The sequence below is a fragment of the Rhincodon typus genome, chromosome 1 (assembly GCF_021869965.1).
Source record: "Rhincodon typus isolate 14 chromosome 1, sRhiTyp1.1, whole genome shotgun sequence".
NCBI classification, from domain to species: domain Eukaryota; kingdom Metazoa; phylum Chordata; class Chondrichthyes; order Orectolobiformes; family Rhincodontidae; genus Rhincodon; species Rhincodon typus.
Window position 1 is genome coordinate 130,059,599 of NC_063332.1, and position 22,201 is coordinate 130,081,799.

Below are 22,201 nucleotides of genomic sequence, written 5' to 3' on the forward strand. Positions count from 1 at the left end.
TCTCTTGCCTACCTCAATATTCTGGAATAGATCCCATCAGGGCCTGGGGACTTATCTACCTTAATACTTTTTAAGATGCACAATACCGCGTCCTTTTTAATAGTAACTCCTCTTAGAAATTCAACACTCCCTTCCCTCAGATTATCCTCCACCAATTCCTTCTCTTTGATGAATACTGATACAAAGTATTTGTAAGACCATACTTGCCTCTTCTGGGTCCACACACAAATTCCCTCCTTTGTCCTCGAGTGGACGAACCCTTTCCCTCACTACCCTGTTGCTTTTGATACATATATAAAAGCCTTGGGATTCTCCTTAATTCTGTTTGCAAATGACTTTTCATGACCTCTTTTAGTCTTCCTCATTCCTTGCTTACGTTCTTTCCTACTTTCCTTGTATACTTCAAGGGTTTTGTCAGTTCCCATCTTCCTGTTTCTTTTTGACCAGGGTCATAACATCCCTGGTCATCAAAGTTCATATAACTTGCTATTCCTATTCTCCATTCTTGCAGGAATGTGCTGCTCCTGAACCCTTATCAACTGCTGTTTGAAATACGCCTACATGTCCAATGTGGATTTACCCTCAAACAGCCACCTCCAATTAATACTTTCCAGTTCCTGCCTAATATTGTTGTAGTTTGCCTTCCTCCAGTTTAGCACCTTCACTTGAGGACTGCTGTTATCTGTATCCATGAATAACTTAAAACTCATGGTATTATGGTCATTACTCCCGAAATGCTCCTCCACTGAAATTTCACTCGCCAAAACTAGGTCCAGTATGACACATTCCCTGGTTGGACTGATTACATACTGTCAAGAAACCCTCCTGAATTTCCTTCACACTCTTCCTGTCTTTTTGCCTATAAATTCCTCATGGATTTCCAAAGTTTATTTTGTCAATCAGAATTATTTTGTCCTCTCTTGATCCCATTCCCAAGAATCTGTGAGCCACCAACTTCACATATCAGCCTTCTGAAGTAGTAAATTATTCCTACTGTTTTGGTAGTTTCCAACAATTGTTTCTTCTCCCACCTCTGAGTTCACACCTTTTGGAATTCAAAGAGTATCTGACCTTGGCCCTGCTAAGTCTGAATCTATATCCACCTCTTTAATACTATTGTCCACAGGCAGTCAGACATTGTGTATAAGTTGACAGCACTTAGCTTTATATTTCCTCCATCTCTTAATCTTTGCACTACCACTCTGTTGTCTGATTGCCTGATATCCAGTCTTGCATGAGTTGCAGTTGGCTCCAGTTGGATACTGGGAGGCCAAAATACCATTGTCTTTGGCTTCTGCCAGCAATTGACTAGAGAGAGAGAGAGAGAGAGAGAGAGAGAGAGAGAGAGAGTCTGTTTTGGGCTGAACCGTAGTTAGCGTTTCGCACAACATTGAAATTACTAAGCTGAGCTTCAGACATCATATGTTCTTGTTAAGAGAGTCTACTTGTACCTCATTGTGTCTTTGTTTTTAAGGTCTTAGCAAAAATTTGTAACTTGGGTTGTGGAGGCAGTTATTCGTTAGCTTGCAGGGCCGAGTCGGTTATTCTGCGACAAATCTGGAAGGAAGCAGAACACCAACGCTTCGATTAGAGGTTGCACTGATGATGTTGCCTCGAAGGGTAACGAAACATCTGCACACCACAGCACAACTGGCTCGGTGATTTAACGAACAACTGCACTTCATTATATCATTTACCCCTGTATCAACTTCAGCACGTCAGTTGTTAGAACACTTACCAGGACTTGTCATTTTAAGATTTCATTATTTCAGTGCTTTCCTGATATACCTTTCATTTGCCATAATCCTTGAAGTTCATCTCATTCAAAATTCTGTAACTCGTGTTAAATCCTGCATGAAATTAAAAGTTCTTCCTTCTGTTTTTTTTGGACCGTGCCTCCCCTATCTTAGTAACCTTCTCCAGCTCTGCAACTCTCCAAGAAGCTTTGTTCCCTTGACCTTTTTGTGCCTTCTTTCCTAGTCTCTTCACTACCTCTTTGGAGTGTTTGCCTTTAGACGTTTGTAGTAGTTTTGCTTGTGGTTTGGAATTTCCTTTCAAATCTTGATTTCTCCACCTCCAACCTCTGGATAGGCTTCTCATTGGCCCTCTTTGTACTGGTGTCTATTTTCGTTTGTACTTCTTTGAATCATGTCCATGCTGTTTTTATTTTAAAGACATTATATGAATTCAAGTTTTTTGAGTGACCAAATCTGTACACCGTATTATAGATTCAGCCTCAGCAGTGACACAGAAATTGGTTAAAATGTGAGATTCGTTGAGTGCAAGGAGTAGTTGCAACAAATACGAACTAGGAGCAGGAGTAGGCAATTCAGCCCTTTGAGCCTGCTCCGCCATTTAATACAAACATGGCTGATCTCATCTCAGCCTCAACTCCACTTTCCTGCTTGTTCCTGATAACCCTTCAACTCGCTACTAATTATAAATCTGTCTCTCTCCTCAGATTTATTCAGTGTTCTGTTGTCCATCACGCTCTGAAGTCATGAATTTTGCAGATTCCTGACCCTTAGAGAAGTAGTTCCTTCTCATCTGCTTTTAGATCTGCCACCCCTTTGTCTAGAACAGTGCCCTGTCATTCTAGATTGTCCCACAAGGGGAATCATCCATTCTGCGTCCAATTTGTCAATCCCCTCTCGCATCTTATTTACCTCAATTAGATATCTCTTTTTTTTTAAAAAATTCTTTTTAAATTCTAGTGAGTATAGGTATAAGCTGCTCAATCTCTCCTCACCAGACAAACACATATGTCGAATGCTTTTAATTAGAAGCTAAATGTACAGGTGAGGGGCAGGGGTTCTTATGGTGCAGTAGTGGTGTCCCTGCCTCTAGTTCAGGAGGCATGCATTCCAAGTCCCACCTGCTACAGAGTTGTCATAACATCTTTGAACAAGTTATTTTTAAATATCTACACATGGCACTGAAAGGAATAGTGGGATTTTATCTGGTGGGCTCAAGTGGAGTGCAAGCTCTGCCGTGGAATTGGTGAGCTGAATAATTGCTTTGTGTGCTGTAAATGCAGTATATGCTGGTAAAGTATAATTTGTCAAATTTACAGACTTGTCACAGTTTTTGATTTAATCACAAGTGAGGCAGCTAGCTCAGTAGTTAGCACTGCTGCCTCACAGCACCAGGCATCCGGGTTTGATTCCACCTCAGTGACTTTCAGTGGGGAGTTTGCAATTCGGAGAGTCGATGTGGACTCAGTGGACAGAATGGCTGCTTCTGCACTGTCGGGGTTCTATAATTCTACAACTACTTCACTGGCTGGAAAATTTCAATGACAATGCCCAAATATGATTTTTTTTTTAACCAACTATCTACTTGTGAAACACATTTGTTGTTTCTGTTGTCAGGTCATCTAAATAATTCTGGCACAGAATTGTTTGCTTAAATTCTGGTAGTCATCCTGCAAGTTCTGAACTGAACTTTCTTAGTTGCTAATTAGCACTAAGTAAGTATTAAAAGGTTCATTTCTATACAGCTGAGTTCCATATATTAGCAAATTAGAAGTTCTGAACGTTTTACAGTGCAGTTAGTAGTAAATAAGTGATTTCAGATCTTAAAATGGAGCTTCCTTCCTTGTTGCTTCATTGATCAAACATGCTAAGTTTTTAAAAATGATAAAATCTGCTAAGTTGCATGCTCCTCAATAACTTCTTTTAAGAGATTGTGGCTTGAACTAAATGTTTTTACTTTGGTTCTTTCAGCATTGTGCTAGTTGAGTTGGAGCTTAGAAATTAATGAATGTTAATAGAATGTATGATTTTCAGTAATAAACAGTCAAACAGTTTGATTGTGATGTTTCTGCGAAAGAGCCATTAACTGGATGACATACTTAGATCTAAAGCTGCATCTCATTTGGATGGTCCTTAAGTCTAATATCTCTGGCCTCAAACACCTTAATATCCCAATACCTCAATGCCTCAAATGTCCAATCCAACTTCTGTTTTCCAAAGTATTAATGACATAACTATATATATCTTGAAAATTTTGGAAACAATATTTTGCAAAGTAAAAGACAAAGGCCTACAGCAGCAACAATTTTGCCTTTGGAAAGAACAAGCTGCCCAAATGGCACTGTGATAACGCTTTGAGAGAGGTTACTTGAACCAGTTTGTGGTTGGAAGAGAATATTAGATTTGAAGACATAACCTGAAAGAACCTTCTTCAGGAGCAACAGCCTGTTTGATCTCTGTTGCACAGATTTGCAAATTAGGTTGCCACTTTTGTTCCTGAAAGGTGCTCAGTCTACATCAAATTACCTGGAAAGGCAATGTATCACAAAATGTTGAGTTACAAGTTAGGCAAGCTGTTTTGCTCTGTAATTATGCAGTGGCTGTACAAGTGATGTTTCTCACTGTCAGGATACAGTCTCCAGTCCGAAAAGATGTTCTGCCTGTCACAATTGAGAAATGCAGTGAACGAATGTCTTTGCTGGTGCAATGCCACCAACCCAGACCATACCTCCCAGCTTTTGGCTTATTCAGCCAAGCACCATGTTACTTTGACTGCTTATAATAGGCTATGACCTTCCTACAGACTGGAACCATTGATCCTATTTCACTCTCAACAGATGCAACGTGACATGCTGAATAGTTCAACCATTTTTGGTGCACTGATATTCAGCTTGGGTTCTGTCTGAATCCAAGCACTGAGTGTAAGATGAAAAGCTTTGACAAAATGGTTTAGATTTTCCAATGGCCTGATGGTCGTTTTCCCATGTAGACGGAGATGCACATTGGGACCCTGCAGGATTTCATCATAGTATACTATGAAGGAATTGTCCAGGAAATTGAAGATTCCGCTGGACAATTTCTCTATGCTTGGGCTCTCCAAAAGTCCCCACTTAAATCAGAGAATTCAGAAGTATCTGATGCAATCCAAGTAAGTAGTTAGCCAGGAAAGGTTACACTATTAAATATGTAATAATGCTGACCTGGACCATGCACATAGTGATGTGCACACAGATGGACACATGTTCCCCGTGCCCTCCCATTGCACCACACCACACAGGACACGCATACCCCACATGCACAAAGATACCACACTCCCGCACGCACGCTCCACACAGGCACACCACACCCATGTGCGCATCCTGTGCACGTGAGCACACTGCGCTCGCTCACTCTCTCTGTCTCCGCGTGCATGCTCTCTGCACCTGTGTGCGTGCTATCCACATCTGTGTGCACTTTCCTGACTTAGAAATATATCGTCATTCCTTCATTGTCACAGGTCAAAACCCTGGGTTTCTTTAATGGCATCATGGGTCTACCTGCAGCGTATGGATCAGTGATTGTAGAAGGCCACTCACTGCCAGCTTATTGGGCAACTAAGGATGGGAGTCCAGTCCAGTTCTGAAGAAGGGTCACTGGATCCGAAATGTTGACTCTGCTTTCTCTCCACAAATGCTGCCAGAATTGCTAGGTTTCTCCAACCATTTCTGCTTTTGCCTTTGTTTTTGTTTCAGATTTCCAGCATCGGTGGTTCTGCTTTTCTTGTTTAAGATCGTGGCTCATTATCTTGTGTTTTGAATTCCACATCCTATCTACCACGATAACCAAGAATCCTGCCCAACAAGAATGTATCCATGTGTCATAAAAATATCTAGTAATCCTGCCCCCACCATCTTCTGAGGCAGTGTTCCAGGGCTTCATACCTCGAGGGGGGAGGAAAAGAATTTCTTCTCATCTATACCCTAAAAAGGTGATCTGTAATTTTAAACAATGCCCCCTTGTTCTTGACTCACCCATAAGATCTTGCACATTTTCAATCAAGTCACCCCTTGATCCTCGAAGCTGTAGTGTGTCTAACCTATCCCTGTATGACAACCTGCTCATTCCAGGTATCAATCCAATAAACTTCCTTTGAGCAACCTCCAATGTAATTGCATTATTCCTTGGAAAAGGAGACCAAAACTTTGCACAATATGTAAGATGTGGTCTCACCAATGCCCTGTACAACTTAAGCATAATATCCTTTGTTGTACATTCAATTCCTCTTGTAATGAAGGATAGCATCCCATTAACTTTCATGACTACGCTGTGATCTGCAAATGAAATTTTTGTGACCCATGCACCAGACCACTTAAATCCCTTTGCACTTCACAATTCTGCAGTCGTTCTCCATTTAAGTGAAAGCAGCAATAAAATCATAAACCTATGACCTTACTTTTGACCTGGGTCATATCACTATTCTTCACAGAATCAGAAAATTGTTATGGTGTGGAGGGAGGGCATTCAGCGTACCATGTCTGTATCAATACTCCAAATGAGCATTATGACTTGGTGCCAACCTCCTGCCTTTTCCTTGTTCCCCTGCACATTGTTTCTATTCAAATATTTGTCCAGTACTTGAATGCCTGATTCAACCTGCCTATTACATAAGATGTTTTACAACTAACCCCAATCAAACAAATAATAGCATAACTTTTTACTTGCTTAATCAAGTCAAATTTATTGATAAATGTCTTCATTATACACCAACGCTAAAAAACAATGTCCTGAGCATCTGCATTCTACAATTCCAGAACTGTAGAAACAGTTGCAAAATATCTTGATCTTGATTTTCTCCGTTGACCATTTTTCCCCAGTCAGCCTCTATGTCCCTTTTTATGTTCTGTTGAATTTTTGTTCTATGAATGACAAGCTGTGACTTTTCTGCTCTGTTAAATCAATCATAGTATTATGTTTGCTACTAGTTTCTTTAACGCAGCAGTGAACAGGTCAACTACTGGATCAATTGACAAGTGCAAGGCTTATTGATGTGTTAAGGAAGATGGAAGATAAAACGTCACCTTAACTAGGTGACTTAGTCTGAACAGTACTTTAATACTTTTGCTCTGATTACCACATTGGAACTTTTTTATAACTGACTAAAAGGAACATTTAACCAACCAAAGTGCCCCCTAGTTCTTGAAATGTTAGTTTGCGTAACTCATTAAATAACTATCACTATAGCTAAGTACAAATAAAGGGCAGCTTAAGGCTCAGAGGAATAATTACTGTTAATGAGTTTTAACTTGTTTCCCGAATTAAAAAAGTGTTTTAAAAAAACCCCCATTGAGATGTCTTCTAATTATCACAAACATATAACAGGTGGCCAGCGTTGTCTCTCAGCAAAGAGTTTGTGTGTATGAATGTAGCTTGATTTTGATTTGCATGTGATTCAATTTAAAAACAGCCAACAGCAAGTCTTTAGTAAAAAAGATAAAAGTTAATTTATTACAAAACCGTGATTGTTGTTCAAGTGAAAGTGATAGAAAAGTTAACTAAAACGCATATAAAAATTAGAACTACTCTTGCAGAATTTCAGCCTGTTTCTCGTTAAATGGATGGTCATGTGAAATGCAGGTACATTCTTGTCGTTTGGAGAGGCTTAATGTTTTCGGTAAAGTGTCGATATTTCATCTGGATAAAAGTAATAGGGTGTTTCTATATCCCCCTTATTTGGCTTTAAAACAAAATTGCTTTGTGTATACAGTTATGTTTGTCATCTAACTTGTGACTCATGTAAATTAAGAAAGTTTTGTTGCCTTTTTTCTTTTGAGGAATATGTATCTGAATTTTCTAGATATACTCACTGTTTGCAATCATTTAAATATTTTGTTTATGTTAAAAGAAAGTGTTTTGTTAAATGCTTGCATTTTAAAGTTTAGGATTAATTCGTAGTCAGTCACATCATCCCACTGAATTATTAGAATATAATTTTTCCATAAATTTGGCGAGTGTTCAGAGTACCCAGCACTTAAGGGAAAAGTCCAAGTCATTTTCTAAGTTAATGTAGCTAGTCTTTCTCGTAGAATTAAAATAAGGCAATTTAGTGTTGTCTGTATTTCTCGTTTGTACTTTGATTTATTTGCAGATTTTCATATTGCCAAAATCTGAATTGTCATTGTTGTGTTGCAGGAGTTTACTGCAGTGCTCAGTATGGCAAGAATGGATGTTATCTCTTTGCTATGTCAATGCTAAGAATTCTGAAGAACAAAAAATAACAGAGATGGTATATGCTATCTTCCGAATATTGCTTTATCATGCAATAAAGTATGAGTGGGGTGGCTGGCGTGTCTGGGTGGATACACTCTCAATAACACATTCAAAGGTAAGACTTTTTTTATTATAATCTAGATAACAAGCTACTTGTGTGGCCAGTTTCCAGTGTGATACAGTTGGAATATGTATGTTGCCATTTAATGTTTCTATGATCAGTGTGTAAAACGACAAAAGATTGAATCATTTGAGTTTCTGCTTGAAACTTTGAGTTTTATAGGAAATTGCTTAGTCAAAATTGCTATACTCTTGCGTATAATAATTCTAGCTGGGTCTTTCACTGGATGTTGATTTATTATTGGATGTTTCGAGGAAGGTTTTGATGAAGGGCAAATTGATTGTTTTAATTTTTAAGCCACAAGGGGGCATTCTTGATCTTTGTGCTGTTAGTTGCACGATTACAATAAAGGGAAGTAATAATTGGACAACAGTGCCAGAGAACATATTGCAAGTCCATTTAATTTTGACAATCAGGATTGTGCTTTTATAATTTTTAGGAAGACTAATTTATGCAGCTACTACTTTGAATGTTTAAATTTTCAATTATTATATTGAATTTTTGTTAATTGCATTTCTGTTTTTTATAACCTGGTTACTTCTGCTACAATATGGAATGTTAAAAACAAGTATTGAAGGGTCTAGGTCCGAAACGTCAGCCTTTCTGCTCCTATGATGCTGCTTGGCCTGCTGTGTTCATCCAGCTCTGCACCTTGTTGTCTCTATTTCTCCCTAAAGATTATTTTTTAACTTTTTAATAATCTACTTCTTGAGATGAATGGATTAAAATTGTGGTTATCGAAATAAAAAAAAAATAGCTGAATGTAAATATTAAAGATTACAATGCCAACTTTTATGTGAAAGCTTGGACAAGCCTTTATGGATGCTTTGTGATAGTATATTGTTTTGAACAGTATGTCAGAGATATAGTGAATTGTTGAATTGATATTGTCCTATAGACAGTGTAGTAGATGTGATCAATAGTGACTAAACTGTATTTTATACAGTATGTGCATTGCTTTTGTAAATTTAGTTTCCTTTTGACAAGAATGTGTGTGTGGGGTTAGGGTTAATGTCCATAGACACACAGGGTAATTGCTAGGAAAGACGATGAGCATAGAATGCAGACAAATTGGCTGCAGTGCATTTCACAAGTTGCAAATTTTTATGGAATCTTAATAAAATGTCTAAGGCACTAAATGTGATATACAACTGTGGATACCCCCAATATCAGTGATTGACCTTGCGTTTAATGTAAATAAAAAAAATCAAGCCTTTGTTTCAATTGAGTTTCATAATGTTTTGTGTAGAATTTCTGTGGAAAACTTTTTTCCTAAAAATCATGGAAGTCACTTTTCAGTCAGCTAATTGCAAGAGAGTGAAGGAACAGAGGAACTTTGTGAACTATATTTGCATATTGTTAAAAGCAGCAAGGCAGTTTGGGAAAGCTCGTCGTAAAGTGAATGGAATCCTGGGCTGTATAAGTGGATGTGTGGAGTACAAGGACATTATTATGGAACTGTATACAACACTTTTAACATACCCATGAAGCAAAAGTAAATGAGTTGACAGGTCAGATTTTGGTTTATGCTAACTGAATTATGTCAAAGCAGAGTGCTGGGAAGCTAATATTCAAGTTTTGGACCATGTTAAACTGGGCTGATTTGTTTTCCTCTGTTTTGTGTAAATTTCAATCTGTTTGCTGTGTAAGGATGCAAATCGCTTCTTTCTGAGGCTTATCTATGCAACAAGTATATCAAGAGTTCCAATCCATGCACCCTTTACCTAGCTTTCTTTTATGTTGATATTCTCCATTTCGTTGCTGTATATCTGTCGTTGTGCCGGTGTTGTAAATCTTGATTTTGTTTGCCAAATTCACCCACAAATTTAATTCTCCACCCCCCCTCACGCCCACTGCTTACTGGAGATATCTGTAGAACTGTACTGTGGTAACTAGTTTTATTGTAACTTTGTACTCCATAATGGACATAATTTGTGCTAAAAATCTAACCCTGCCAAGAATCACTTATATTTCACATGAAATCATAACAGTCAACACTGAAAGGAAGTGTAATGTCTGTTGCCTGGTGCCTCAAGTCCTGCAGCTGAAAACTGGAATTTTATCTTGGAAAGCAGGAGGATCAATGAGAAAAGGAATATTGCATTGTGTTTTTCTCTTGGATTATTTTTTCATGTTATCACAGACAGACAGGTTGGGTATTTCGAATCTTGTAATGTTGAAAAGACTGAAAAATAATTTTGGAAAATTTTGACGAGTGAAGGTGAGTTGGAAAGATGCTTTAAGGTATAACTTACGTCTTGACAGGATCTGATGTAAACTCTTAGATGATCTATTCTTAAACTGTAATACCATCTTTGTATTGACATGCACCTGGAAATGTTTTGAACAAAGACAAAGTTGCTGGAAAAGCTCAGCAGGTCTGGCAGCATCTGTGAATGAAAAAAACAGAGTTAACATTTCGGGTCCAGTGACCCTTCCTTAGTACTGATGGTGGCTGGAAAAATGTCAGTTTATATGCAGATAAAAGGGGAGGGGGATGGGGTAGGGAGTAAGTGATAGGATTGAGCCTAAAGAGAGAGAAGAGCAGATGGACAGACAGAGTTGATAACGATCAGGCTGGGAGGGTGAATAGTTGTTAATGGGGACTATTAGTGACTAATAACAGGTAGTGTGTAATGGCAGGCTATGTGGTAACAAGGCCTGGTGTGTGGGGTAGGGGGCTGGGACATGGGAGAGTTTAGGCCCTAAATTATTAAACTTGATATTGAGTCTAGAGGGCTGCAGGGTCTCCAAATGGAAAATGAAGTGTTACTCTTCTAGCTTACGTTGAGCTTCGCTAGAACCCTGCAGCAAGCCAGAGACAGACATGTTGGTCAGGGAACAGGTAGTTCAGGGTCTTTTTTGTGAGCAGAATGTAGATGTTCTGCGAAGCGGTCGCCAAGTCTACGCTTCGTTTCCGCAATATAGAGGAGGCCACATTTGTGAGCAGCGAATGCAGTAGACTAGATTCTGGGAAGTGCAGGTGAAGTGTTGCTTCACCTGGAAGGTATGTTTGGGCCCTTGGATACCGGGGAGGGAGGAGGTAAACGGGCAGGTGTTTCAGGGGAAGGTGCCGTAGTGCTGTGGGGGGTGTGTTGGGGGTGAAGGAAGTGTGGACCAGGGTGTCCCGGTGGGAGCGGTGCCTGCGGAAGGCGGACAAGGGAGGGGAGGGGAATATGTGTCTGAATGTTTTGGATTGACTAAAGAGGCAATAAAGCAACAGCCTTCCTTTTTGCTGCCTATCCTATACAACAACAGTAACTTAAGTTTCTGTTCTACCTTGAATGCACTAAAAGCCCTGATAGCATGTCTCAGAAGACTTACAAAATTAGGGCAGGTGACTAACGGCTTGGCAAAGAGGTCATTTCTGAAGAAGGGTCTAGGCCTGAAACATCAGCCTTCCTGCTCCTCTGATGCTGCTTGGCCTGCTGTGTTCATCCAGCTCTACACCTTGTTATCTCAATTTTGAGGAATGTTTTGAAGGAGGAAATAAAGTCAGAAGTTTAAAGAGGGAATTACAATGCTTAGAGTAACAGAAGGCATTCATGCATTAACTAAAAACAATGATGCTCAAAACCAGGAGGTAAGTACAGATATTTGAGGGTTGCAGGACAGGAGGCGATTACGCAGAAAGGTGAAAGTCCGTTGGGGGGACTTGAAAACAGCGATGGGAATTTTAAAATCTAAGATTTGATTAACCAGGAAACAGTATAAAATCAGTGAATGCAGGCGAAATGACTGAACAGAGCTTAATACAAAAACAGAAGTTGCTAGAAAAACTCAGCAGTTCTGGCAACATCTATAGAGAGAAAGCAGAGTTAACGTTTTGGGTCTAGTAGCCCTTCTTTAGTTCACTGGACGTGAAACGTTAACTCTGCTTTCCCTCCACAGATGCTGTTAGATCTGCTGAGTTTTCCCAGCAATTTGTTTTTGTTTCTGATTTCCAGCATCTGGAATTCTTTGTTTGATTTGAACAGAACTTGCTGCAAGTAGGATGTGGGCAACAGAGTTTTGGATGGTGCTTATGTTTATGAGGAGTAGATACAGGTGACATTACTGCACAGTCCAGGCGCAGTACAGGATTGCACTGATGACACCTGTTAAGCATACCCAGATCTTTGTTGACTTAATTTTTGTCAAACGTTTGTGACCATATTTTGTAGAAGGCTGAGCTAGTGCAGTTGGATCACTTTATCATTAGTGACCTTCTGAAAAAGGTAACTGCTGAAGTATTGGAATTATTCAACATATTCCCAAGTTTCTCTTTCAGCATGCATGGAACGTGAAATATTTGGCTAAGCAAGTGTGGGTTAATGAGAGTTTTATCTTGGCAACGTTCAAGGAATAGCTAACTTTCTTGTCTTCTGAATTGAAAAGATTGAGATTGGCTTACAAATTTGGGCGTAATGGAAAATTGTGCAAACTGTAGTTCATGCATATGTATGGCAGTCAGTTTTTAGTTTTGTGTAAGTAGATGTTCTGTAATCTCGGTCCATTTGTTTCTTAAAACTGCTCATAGGAATTTCTTTGATTGTATGCTGCATGTGAAATGAATGTAAATTGGGTTTTTTTTAATGCAGAACTAGTGCTTTTCAATCTTTTACTATTGCAGGCTTTTTGAATCTGTTCCACCATTTTGTTATACATTGTGAGCTAATCTTTGTACTTTGAATTTTGCACTTATGCCCCTTATTTCCCATGTATTTATCTGCTTTTCAGCAACCAAAATTATATGGTTTCTACATGGATTTGTAAAGAGTAGGTGTTATGAAATGAACCTATTTGAATATTTTTTGGAAGAGGTAACTGAAGCAGTATAAGGAGAATATCTATGGTTGCAATTTACCCAGATTTTCAAAGATATTCACGAAAATTCCACACAGAAGTTTGGTTGCTAAAATTAAAGGTCGTGGAATTGAAGCTATGTATTAACTTTTTTTTGGTGATTGGTCAGACAACAGAAGAAATACTGGTGAAAATAGATATATACTGAAATTGATTAGGTGCTTTTGTGACGCAGTAGTAGTGTCCTTATCTCTACGTCATAAGGTTTAGGTTAAAATCCCACTTGTTACAGATGTGTCCTACATGTGTGGACAAGCTTATTTTAAAAATCTTATGCTGAAATTGAAAGGAAAGAATCTCTGCGACTATTCCTGTTTAACCATATATTATATTTACTATATTTACTAAAGTCTTGGCAATACAATAGCTAAGTATTAACGTTTCCTCATGGCACAGAATTTGGTGATATAGTAAGGAGTGCAGATGGGAGACAAAAACCAGAAATTACTGGGAAATCTCAACAGGTCTGGCAGTATGTGTGCAGAGAAAGCAGAGTTAATATTTTGAGTCCAGCCACCTTCCTTCAGTTAAAGAAGGGTCACTCGACCCAAGCCGTTAACTCTACTTCCTCTTCATGTTTGCTGCCAGACCTCCTGAGTTTTCCCAACAATTTCTGGTTTTATTTCTGATTTCCAGCATCTGCAGTTCTTTGGGATGTTTTTCAGTGCTGATGGAGTGTAGTTTCAAAATAAAAGATTGATAGATTAAGTGATTGGGCAACACTTGCCAGATGAACTTCGATGCAAGCCAGTGTGAATCTGCCCTCCACGTTGGAACAAAGAGTATGGATCAGTGTATTCTTTTAAAAATGGTGAAAGGCTAGGAATTGTGCGTATCCACTGAAATTTATCAGTCTCTTTTTACAGATTACTAAAATCTAGTTGTCAGGTGCCAGAAGTGATCAAAACTATGTTTGGAACAATAACCAGTTCTGCACCACACTGCAGAAGGAATTAATTGGATGTGGAAGGAGTGTTTTGCAAAGATACCAGAAAAGTTCCAAAGGTTAGAATGAAGGAAGAAATTAAGTAAAATGGGCTTGTGTTGACTTATTTTATTTAAGTAGTTAGGATTTATAAAATAATTGATAGGATGTACAGAGAAAAGTGTTCTCTTTTGCTAGAGTTGAAGGCTTTAGGACAAGGGACATTGGCTTTATTCCGAATGTAAGTATTCGAGAGAGAAATTAGAAAACACATTTTTATCAAAATGTGATTGTAGAAGTGTGGAATTTGCTTCTCCATAAAACATTTGAGATCTTGCTAAATAATTTATTAAATAGATAATTTTGAAACTGAGATTTGCTTGCAAAAATGTATCAATGATGTCAAAGAATATTGAATTGAGGTGTTTGGACAAAGATATGGATCAGCTGTAATATTAATGAATGATAGACTAAGCCGAATGAATTTCTCTCTGCTGCACCATTTCACATGCTCACAACTTTGTGCTGCATATTTAGCCCATTTGTTTCTTAAACCTGCTCGTCAGAATTTCTCTGATTTATGCTGCATGCGATATGAATGTAAATTGGATTATTTTTTAATGCAGAGCCTGGTGTTTTTTAACCTTTTATTGAAGCCATCAGCAATTATATCAACAGCACAAGACTATTTTCTCCATTATTTCATCTTTTTACATTTAAGAATGGCTGTATATATTTCCAGTAATATTGACCTGAGAGTAATTTGTATTGCCCTTCCTTAATTTTGTAAATATATTGATATTAGTGTGGTATTTTGGAAGGAATTCAACTTGGACAGCTTCTTTGTTTGAGTTGAGTTAATTTGAGTTAGATTGTGGAGAAATACATTCTAGGTTCTTTTTTTAAAAATGGCCTCATTTGCATTCCTGGGTAACTCCATTTTTAAAAGCAAAGACTGAATTAATGGGAAGAGACTATCGTCACAATTTAACTTGAATGTTGTGTTGCATCTTTCTGATAGGTTGTTTCATTGATCTGTCACCCTTGCGTCAACTATTGTGTACATTTCTTCCCAAAAATCCTGTTCAATCATATCTTGTTGGAGAGGATTAAATTTTTCATTGTTTTACGGTATATTGCTGATAACCATTTATCCCACTTTATTGTGACTCCAGAATGTTAAAAGAATTTTATCATTTTATGAGCATTTTTTTCTCCTCTTCCCCCAAATTTCTGTCTAAAAAAGACCAAATGCTGTAATTTTGAAAGGCTTTGCAGTGTTGCACATCAGGATCTGTGAATTTCCTATAAAAAGCCAAAGAAACTCAATTGCAATTTTATTGTACAGTTTGATAGATTTCCTGCCACCTTTGTAGCAGCTAAGCTGTTTGTCACTATGATTCCCTCCTCCCACAGCTACATCACACTCATTAATGTGCGGTGGCTTTCCTGACACTTGTGCGCTATTTCCCTTCTCTGTATGATTTGTTGTCGTCAGCATTTAAAGGCTTTGCAAAATGGTATTTTATCCTGTTGCATCGCAAAGTGCATTACTTGGATGCCATAACCTTATTCCTATTTAAGATTTTGTTGCAAATGTATATTAGACATTGGATCCATACTTTAATGCTAAGCAATTTTTAAACCCTTCTAAGGTTAAAACTGTGCAAGCAGAAGTGACCTTGTACATATTTGAAGGGATTTTAAAACATAGCACTTTAAAATCAAAATTAAGCATTACAGGGTTAAATTATAAGGACAAGTAGTACAAGCTTGTTTAGCTTGTATTTTCTTGTGTCCGAGAGATTCAATTGAGTTTATTTTAATGATAAAGGTATTTGGTAAAATAGAAAAAAAAAAGCTACTTCCTGTTGTGGGAGTCCAGGACCTTAAAGTTAGAATTAGGCCTTCCAGTAATTGGAAAATACTTTTTTGAATGTGTATTACTAAATAGACATGCAGTGAATTGCTTAGGCCAACATTTTGCCTCCAATTGTTGCAACAATTTAATACCATCTGAGATTAGAAACTAATGATTCCAATGCTTGAATCTTTGCTAATATGATGTACAGCGTGTGATTTGTATATATTTTAACATCTACTTTTGTATTTGGATCTTTGAATTTGAATTAGTTAATAAGCTTTGTCTGTATGAAAGGGTTTAAAGAATAACTGATAAATATTTGTAAATAAATCATGTAGTCTGAGCGAGTGAGATTTGGAGACTTAGAATCATGGACATGTACAGCGTGGAAACAAACCCTTTGGTCCAACTCATCCATGCCGACCAGATATCCTAAGTTAATCTAGTCCCTTTGGCCGATAGCCCTCTAAACCCTTCCTATTCATGTACCCATCCAGATGCCTTTTAAATGTTGTAATTGTACCAGCTTCCACCACCACCACCACCACTGGCAGCTCATTCCGTACATGCACCATCCTCTGTGAGAATAATTTACCCCTTAGGTCCCTTTTAAATTTTTCCCCTCTCACCTTAAATCTATCCCTTCTACTTTTGGACTACCCTACCCTGGAGAAAAGACTTTGGTTATTCACCTATCCATGCCCCTGATGATTTTATACACCTCTATAAAGTCGCCCCTCAGCCTCTGACACTCCAGGGAAAATAGCCCCAGCTTATTCAGCCTCTCTCTATAGCTCAAACCTTCCAACCCTGGCAACACCCTTGTAAATCTCTTCTGAACCCTTTCAAGTTTCACAACATCTTCCCTATAGCAGGGAGACCAGAGTTGAATGGAGTATTCCAAAAGTGACCTAACCAATGTCCTGTGCAGCTGCAACATGACCTCCCAACTCAGATACTCAATGTAATGATCAATAAAGGCAAGTATACAAACGCTGCCTTCACTACCCTGTCTACCTGTGACTCCACTTTCAAGAAACTATGAACTTGCATCACAAGGTTTCTTTGTTTGACAACACTCTCCAGGACTTTACCATTAAGTGTATAAGTCCTGCCCTGATTTGCCTCACCAAAATGCAACACCTCACATTTATCTACATGAAACTCCACCTGCTGCTTCTCAGCTGATTTGCCCATCTGATGAGGTAACCATCTTCACTGTCCACTACACCACCAATTTTGGTGTCATCTGCAAACCTACTAACCACACCGCCTATATTCACATCCAAACCATTTACATAAATGACAAAAAGGAGTGGACCCAGCACTGATCCTTGCAGCACACTGCTGGTCATAGGCCTCCTGTCCAAAAAGCAGTCCCCCCACTGCCACTGTCTATCTCCTACCATCAAGTCAATTTTGCATCCTAATGGCTAGGTCTCCCTGTATTCCATGTGATCTCACCTTGCTAACCAGTCTACCATGTGGAACCTTGTCACATGCCTTGCTGAAGTCCATATAGTCAATGTCCACCACTCTGCCCTCATCAATCTTCTTTGTCACTTATGGGCATTTGTTTATATTGGGAGAGTTTACAAGCAAACAGTGTAGTACAATAAGCTTTCAGATAGAAGATTCTGGAATTTTTTTTAGGGTTTGGAGAAAATGCCCATACCTTTGGATTAAAAAAAAATATTTTTTAAAGCTTTAAGTTGGGCTAGTGTGTCACCTTTTTAGCTGAAGCTAGATGTGTAAAGCAGTTGCTCCTGTGAAAGGGAGAAGATAGTTTAGAGTTGTCAAAAATAGATTACCTCAATATAAAGAGTTTTGTTTAGAGGTTCCAGTCCAGAATTGTTGCATTAAAACGTGGAGGGGTTATTTGAAGCTGAGAATATTTGAGCTTAGTTGTGTGAAGAATCAAGAAATGTGACTATCGGATTCTTGTGACTGTGAATTGGACCGACAGCTAAGCCAAACCCTATTTGGGATACAGAAGAACATTCTGGTATTTGCATGCTGTAATGGAATGCTGCCGTTATTAATGGAATTATGTATTTACCAGATGTTTCAAAATCTTTAAATGTATTTTACATTAAAATAGCTTGTTTTATTCTATTTTGGTGAAAATCCTTTGCATAAGTTTTCAGTTCAGTTCTATTGTTAAACTTCAGTTTTATTGTTAAACTCAAATCTGTAACATAGTGTGCTAATGTTTCAATGAAAAACCATGTTGTTAAAAACCAAGATCCAGAAAAAAAATCTATCAAGCCAGATTTCAGGCTGGGATCTGATTTGTTGACTTAGCCTGTATAACTTTAGCTAGGATCATAACACTACAGTATTGTTTCTCTATCAGAATTTCTTCAAAAATAAGTATTCTGCAGGCAGCCAGTATTGAGAGGCTGTGTACTCTACACAGTGCACATTTTGTGATTGTTGAGGGCAGGAGTGAACGAATAATAAAAGGGATGATGGTCTAAGGCAAGAGGTATGTTAATGAGACAAGAAAAAAGAAACAAGTCATGACATCCAGAGAAGGCGTAAATAGCTGCATTGAAAAGTTGGGGGACAGCATGGAAATGCTTGCAAAGGTGACAAGACTCCTGCAGAAATGTGCTAGAGGGTGTGGTGGAGTTGCAAACCATCCCATCAGTAGTATACTGATCGGAGATTCCCAACCTAAATACTGGACTACAGTGCCTGTATCCCCAATAGCTCTGGTGTAACTTCCCACACTTCTTACCCCTGCTATCTAAGAAAATTGAGAAGACGGTTAAGATCTCAAGTTATTAAGCCTGATGGTTTCACAGGAAGGCTGTAAGTGCTTCATGAATGAAACGCTGTTTCCTGAGCTTGTTGAACATTATTAGACTGATATATGTTATAGAATTATTCATAGAACACAAAAATAAACCATTCAACTAATTGTTCCTCTGAAATATTTTTGAAAGAGCTGTACAAATAGTCCTTCTCCCTTGTTTTGACCCAAGTCCTTTCAAATATTTCCCTTTCAAATATTTACCCAGTTCTCTGTGGAGGTTGTTATTGAATTAGCCTGCCTTTTTCAGGCAGTGCATTCCAGATCATAGCTTGCTTGTAATGTTTTGCCTTTTTCTCATCTGCAGTTATTTTGCCAATGACTTTACATCTGCCTCCTCTGATCACTTGACCCTTGTGCCACCGGAAATAATTGTTCCTTTTTTGCGCAATTCATTATCAGTTTGTATGTCTCTCTCAAAAGTCCCCTTAACATACTGTATTCTGAGGAGGAGATTTATTTTGTATTTATTCTTTACATGGGATGTATGTAGTTATTCTTTCATGGGATGAGTGTGTTGCTGGCTGGGCTAGACTTTATTGCCTATATCCCCGTTACCTTTCAGGAGATGGTGGGGTGCCGCTTTCTTGCACTGCTACAGCTCATGCAGTGTAGGTACACCTGTAGTATGTTAGGAAGGGAGTTCATGGATTTTGAGCCAGGGAGTCTTGTTGATGTGCAACTTGGAAGGGAATTTGCACATGCTGGTGTACCCACACATCTGTTGCCCTTGTCCTACTAGGTAGTACATGTTGTGGTTTTGAGAGGTGCTGTTGAATAAACCTTGGAAAAATGATGCACTACATCTTGTAGATGACACTATGTTGGTGGTGGATGGAGTATCACTGTAAGAAGTTGCTTGAATTAGTTTGTTTTTTTTCTTTCATGCAATGTGTATGTCACTGTTGAGGCCAGCATTTGTTGTCCATTCCTCATGCCTCTTGACAAAATGGTGGTTAACTTTTCTTGTCTCTCCAAGTAATTAGAATCTTTGTCGTGGTTTTATTCTAATACATTTCTGCGCCACCTCCAAGGCTTTGATCTCCTATGTATGATTCTTTCACTTCAGTTCTGTTCCCCAGCTTCTTGAAATCTTACATCAATACTCCTCCTAAAGAAGGGCACAGCCCATCTTGCAGAATACAGGCCTGTCTTTAACTTCCCTTTTCATCTTCAAAGCCTGTGCTAGTGTCACTTCCAAAATCCATGCTAATTTTCCCAGACTCATGTGTTTAAAATTTCATCAGGTTTGCACCTGACGGCAGTACCAAAACAGCCCTTATCAAAGTTATAAATAATATCCCATGTGATTGAGAATGGTGAGCTATTCCTCCTCACCTTTCTAGGCCTGACTGCAGTCTTTGGCAGAGCTGACAATGTCTTTTTCCAACTCCTCCGTACTGTGTTGCAGCTGGGTAAAACTGTTCTCATCTGGTTGTGTTTTTAAGAGAATCATTTGCAATGGCTTCTCTTGCTACTTCTACACTGTTATCTCCGGTCTTGCCACCGTGCTATTTCTCAGCTATGTGTTGCTTCCTTGCGACATGATTTGAAAGCATAGTGCCAAATCCTAAATAGACATGGATGACACCATGTGCTAGATTACTTGTCTGACATGCGATTCTGAATGAGCAGAAATTTCTTCCAATTATTTGGATCACCAAACCTGTTGGTGGCAATTCAGCGGTGGTGGTATGGTGAGTCGAGCCTGGGAATCCTTGCAGCAGTGGCGAGGGGGTTGCTGCAGCAGCGAAGGTGTTGTGGTTCCAGTCTGTTTTTCCTTGTTTTGGCAGCCTTAGCGGTGGCTTCAGTGACGGCATCCCGGAGCCCCTTCAGAAACCCAGGAAAAGTGAAGGAACAAAGATGAACTTTGTCTTAACCATTTTTTAATATTTTCTATAATTAAAATGGTGCTGGAGTATGGTGACTTAAACTCGTTTCACTAAGTACAAGTAACAAATTACTATACCAATTGCTATACTAAACTATAACTCTATTTCCAAGCCACTGATCCCCTTCATGGCAACTAATTGAGGCTGAAATGCGATGTTTTTAGTTTTGGTGTTGTATTTGATCCCGAGGTGAGTTGTCTCATCACTAAGACTGCCTGATTTGAACTTCTGTCAACTCTTCTCTGTTTCAGGTCAAATGCTGCTGAAACCCTAATCTTTGATACCTCTGGTATTGACCATTCCATTGCATGTCTGGCTGGGCTTTCATATTTTTCACGTCATAAATTTGACCTCGTCTCAAACTCTGTCCATCTCCTAATTCGTGCTAAGTCTCGTTCACCGACAGACCTGTGCTTATTGATCCACATTGACTCCTGTTAAGTAATGCTTCAAATTTACAGTTCTCATCCTGGTTTTCAAATCTCTCCATGGCCTTAACCACCTCATCTCTGTAAATTCTGCTCATCTTGTAAACCTCTGAGAGAACTTCTCTCCTCTAATTTTGATCTCGAGTACCTCCAGATTTTGTTGGTATGCTATTAGTGGCCATGTCATTTGCCAAGTGTGGATTTTTCTCTTCATACCTCTGTGCCTCTCTTTCTCCTCTAAGGAACTTTTCTCCATTAAGACACTGTATAAAACTGGTGCCTGGTAGATGAGAAGGCATAGGTGCTTGTTTGTTAGAATGCAGTGCATGAAGGGGTGCAGATGCCAGGTGGGAAAAGTTGACAGATTTTGAGGAATACAGATGCCAAGTGGGTGTTGGTACAGATGCCAAATGGTTGGGGTTAGGATGCTAGATGGGTAAAGGGGCTGCAGGTGCCAGGTGAGTGAGGTAAGGTGCCAGAAAGTTTTGGAATGTAAGTGTCAGGTATTTGAAGGGTATAGATGCCAGATGGGGGCTAGGGTACCAACTTGATACGGGTGTTGGGTGTTTAGGGGTAGGGATTGAGTGAGTGCAAATGCCAGGTTGGAAAGGCAACAAGATAGGTGAGAGTGTATAGGTGGCAAGTGGGCGAGGAAACAGATACCAGCTTGAGGGTGAAGGTGGTTGGATATTGGGCATCCTCGAGTGGTGAACAGAGGTTGGATTCGGGGTCATGAGAGTTGTCAGTGGTTCAGTTGACAGTTAACCAGGAATTAGAGCAGGTGTGAATCCGTCTGACTTTTCCTGGGCAACTATTAACACGAATGAGTCCAAACCCTTGTCTCTAACTGCGAGTTTGGTACTTTTCTGGGAGGTTTTCAGACTTCAGGTAATTGTCTGTTGGAAGTTTTAACTTTGCAGGAAATTCACATGGAGTTAGCTGCATTGGGACTTCTGCCAGGTCTTGGCACGCAGTTCTAGTCTGATTTTCAGCAGCAACCATCTTTCTGTTGGAAGTTCTGTGCCATGATTAAACAGAAAATTGAAGACCAAGTAATGAAGACTAACAAGATATGAGACAAATTAAATCCTGTATGATGAAAGAGTAGAACTTCTTCAAAGATGACATTCTTGGCAGAATAATTGCAATGAATTAAACACAGACATTGAAGTAAAGTAGTGGAGACAATGGAAATCTGAACGAAAACCAAACTTGCTAGAAAATACTTGGGTCATTGAGCATTGGGAGAGAGAGGATAAAGAGATAATGTTTCTGGTTGCTGACCTTTATTTTGGATTAACACTTCTA

General features: G+C 39.0%; 1 protein-coding gene across 4 annotated transcripts in view; it reads left to right on the forward strand.

Moving 5' to 3' along the window:
* Nucleotides 1-22,201, forward strand: part of LOC109934644 (lipopolysaccharide-responsive and beige-like anchor protein) — a 722,782-nt gene that overhangs the window by 23,235 nt on the left and 677,346 nt on the right. For all 4 annotated transcript variants that reach the window (XM_048614313.1, XM_048614252.1, XM_048614407.1 and 1 more), the window contains exon 8: nucleotides 7,923-8,115. In XM_048614313.1, coding sequence (XP_048470270.1) covers nucleotides 7,923-8,115 — 193 coding nt within the window. The remainder of the gene's footprint in view (nucleotides 1-7,922; nucleotides 8,116-22,201) is intronic.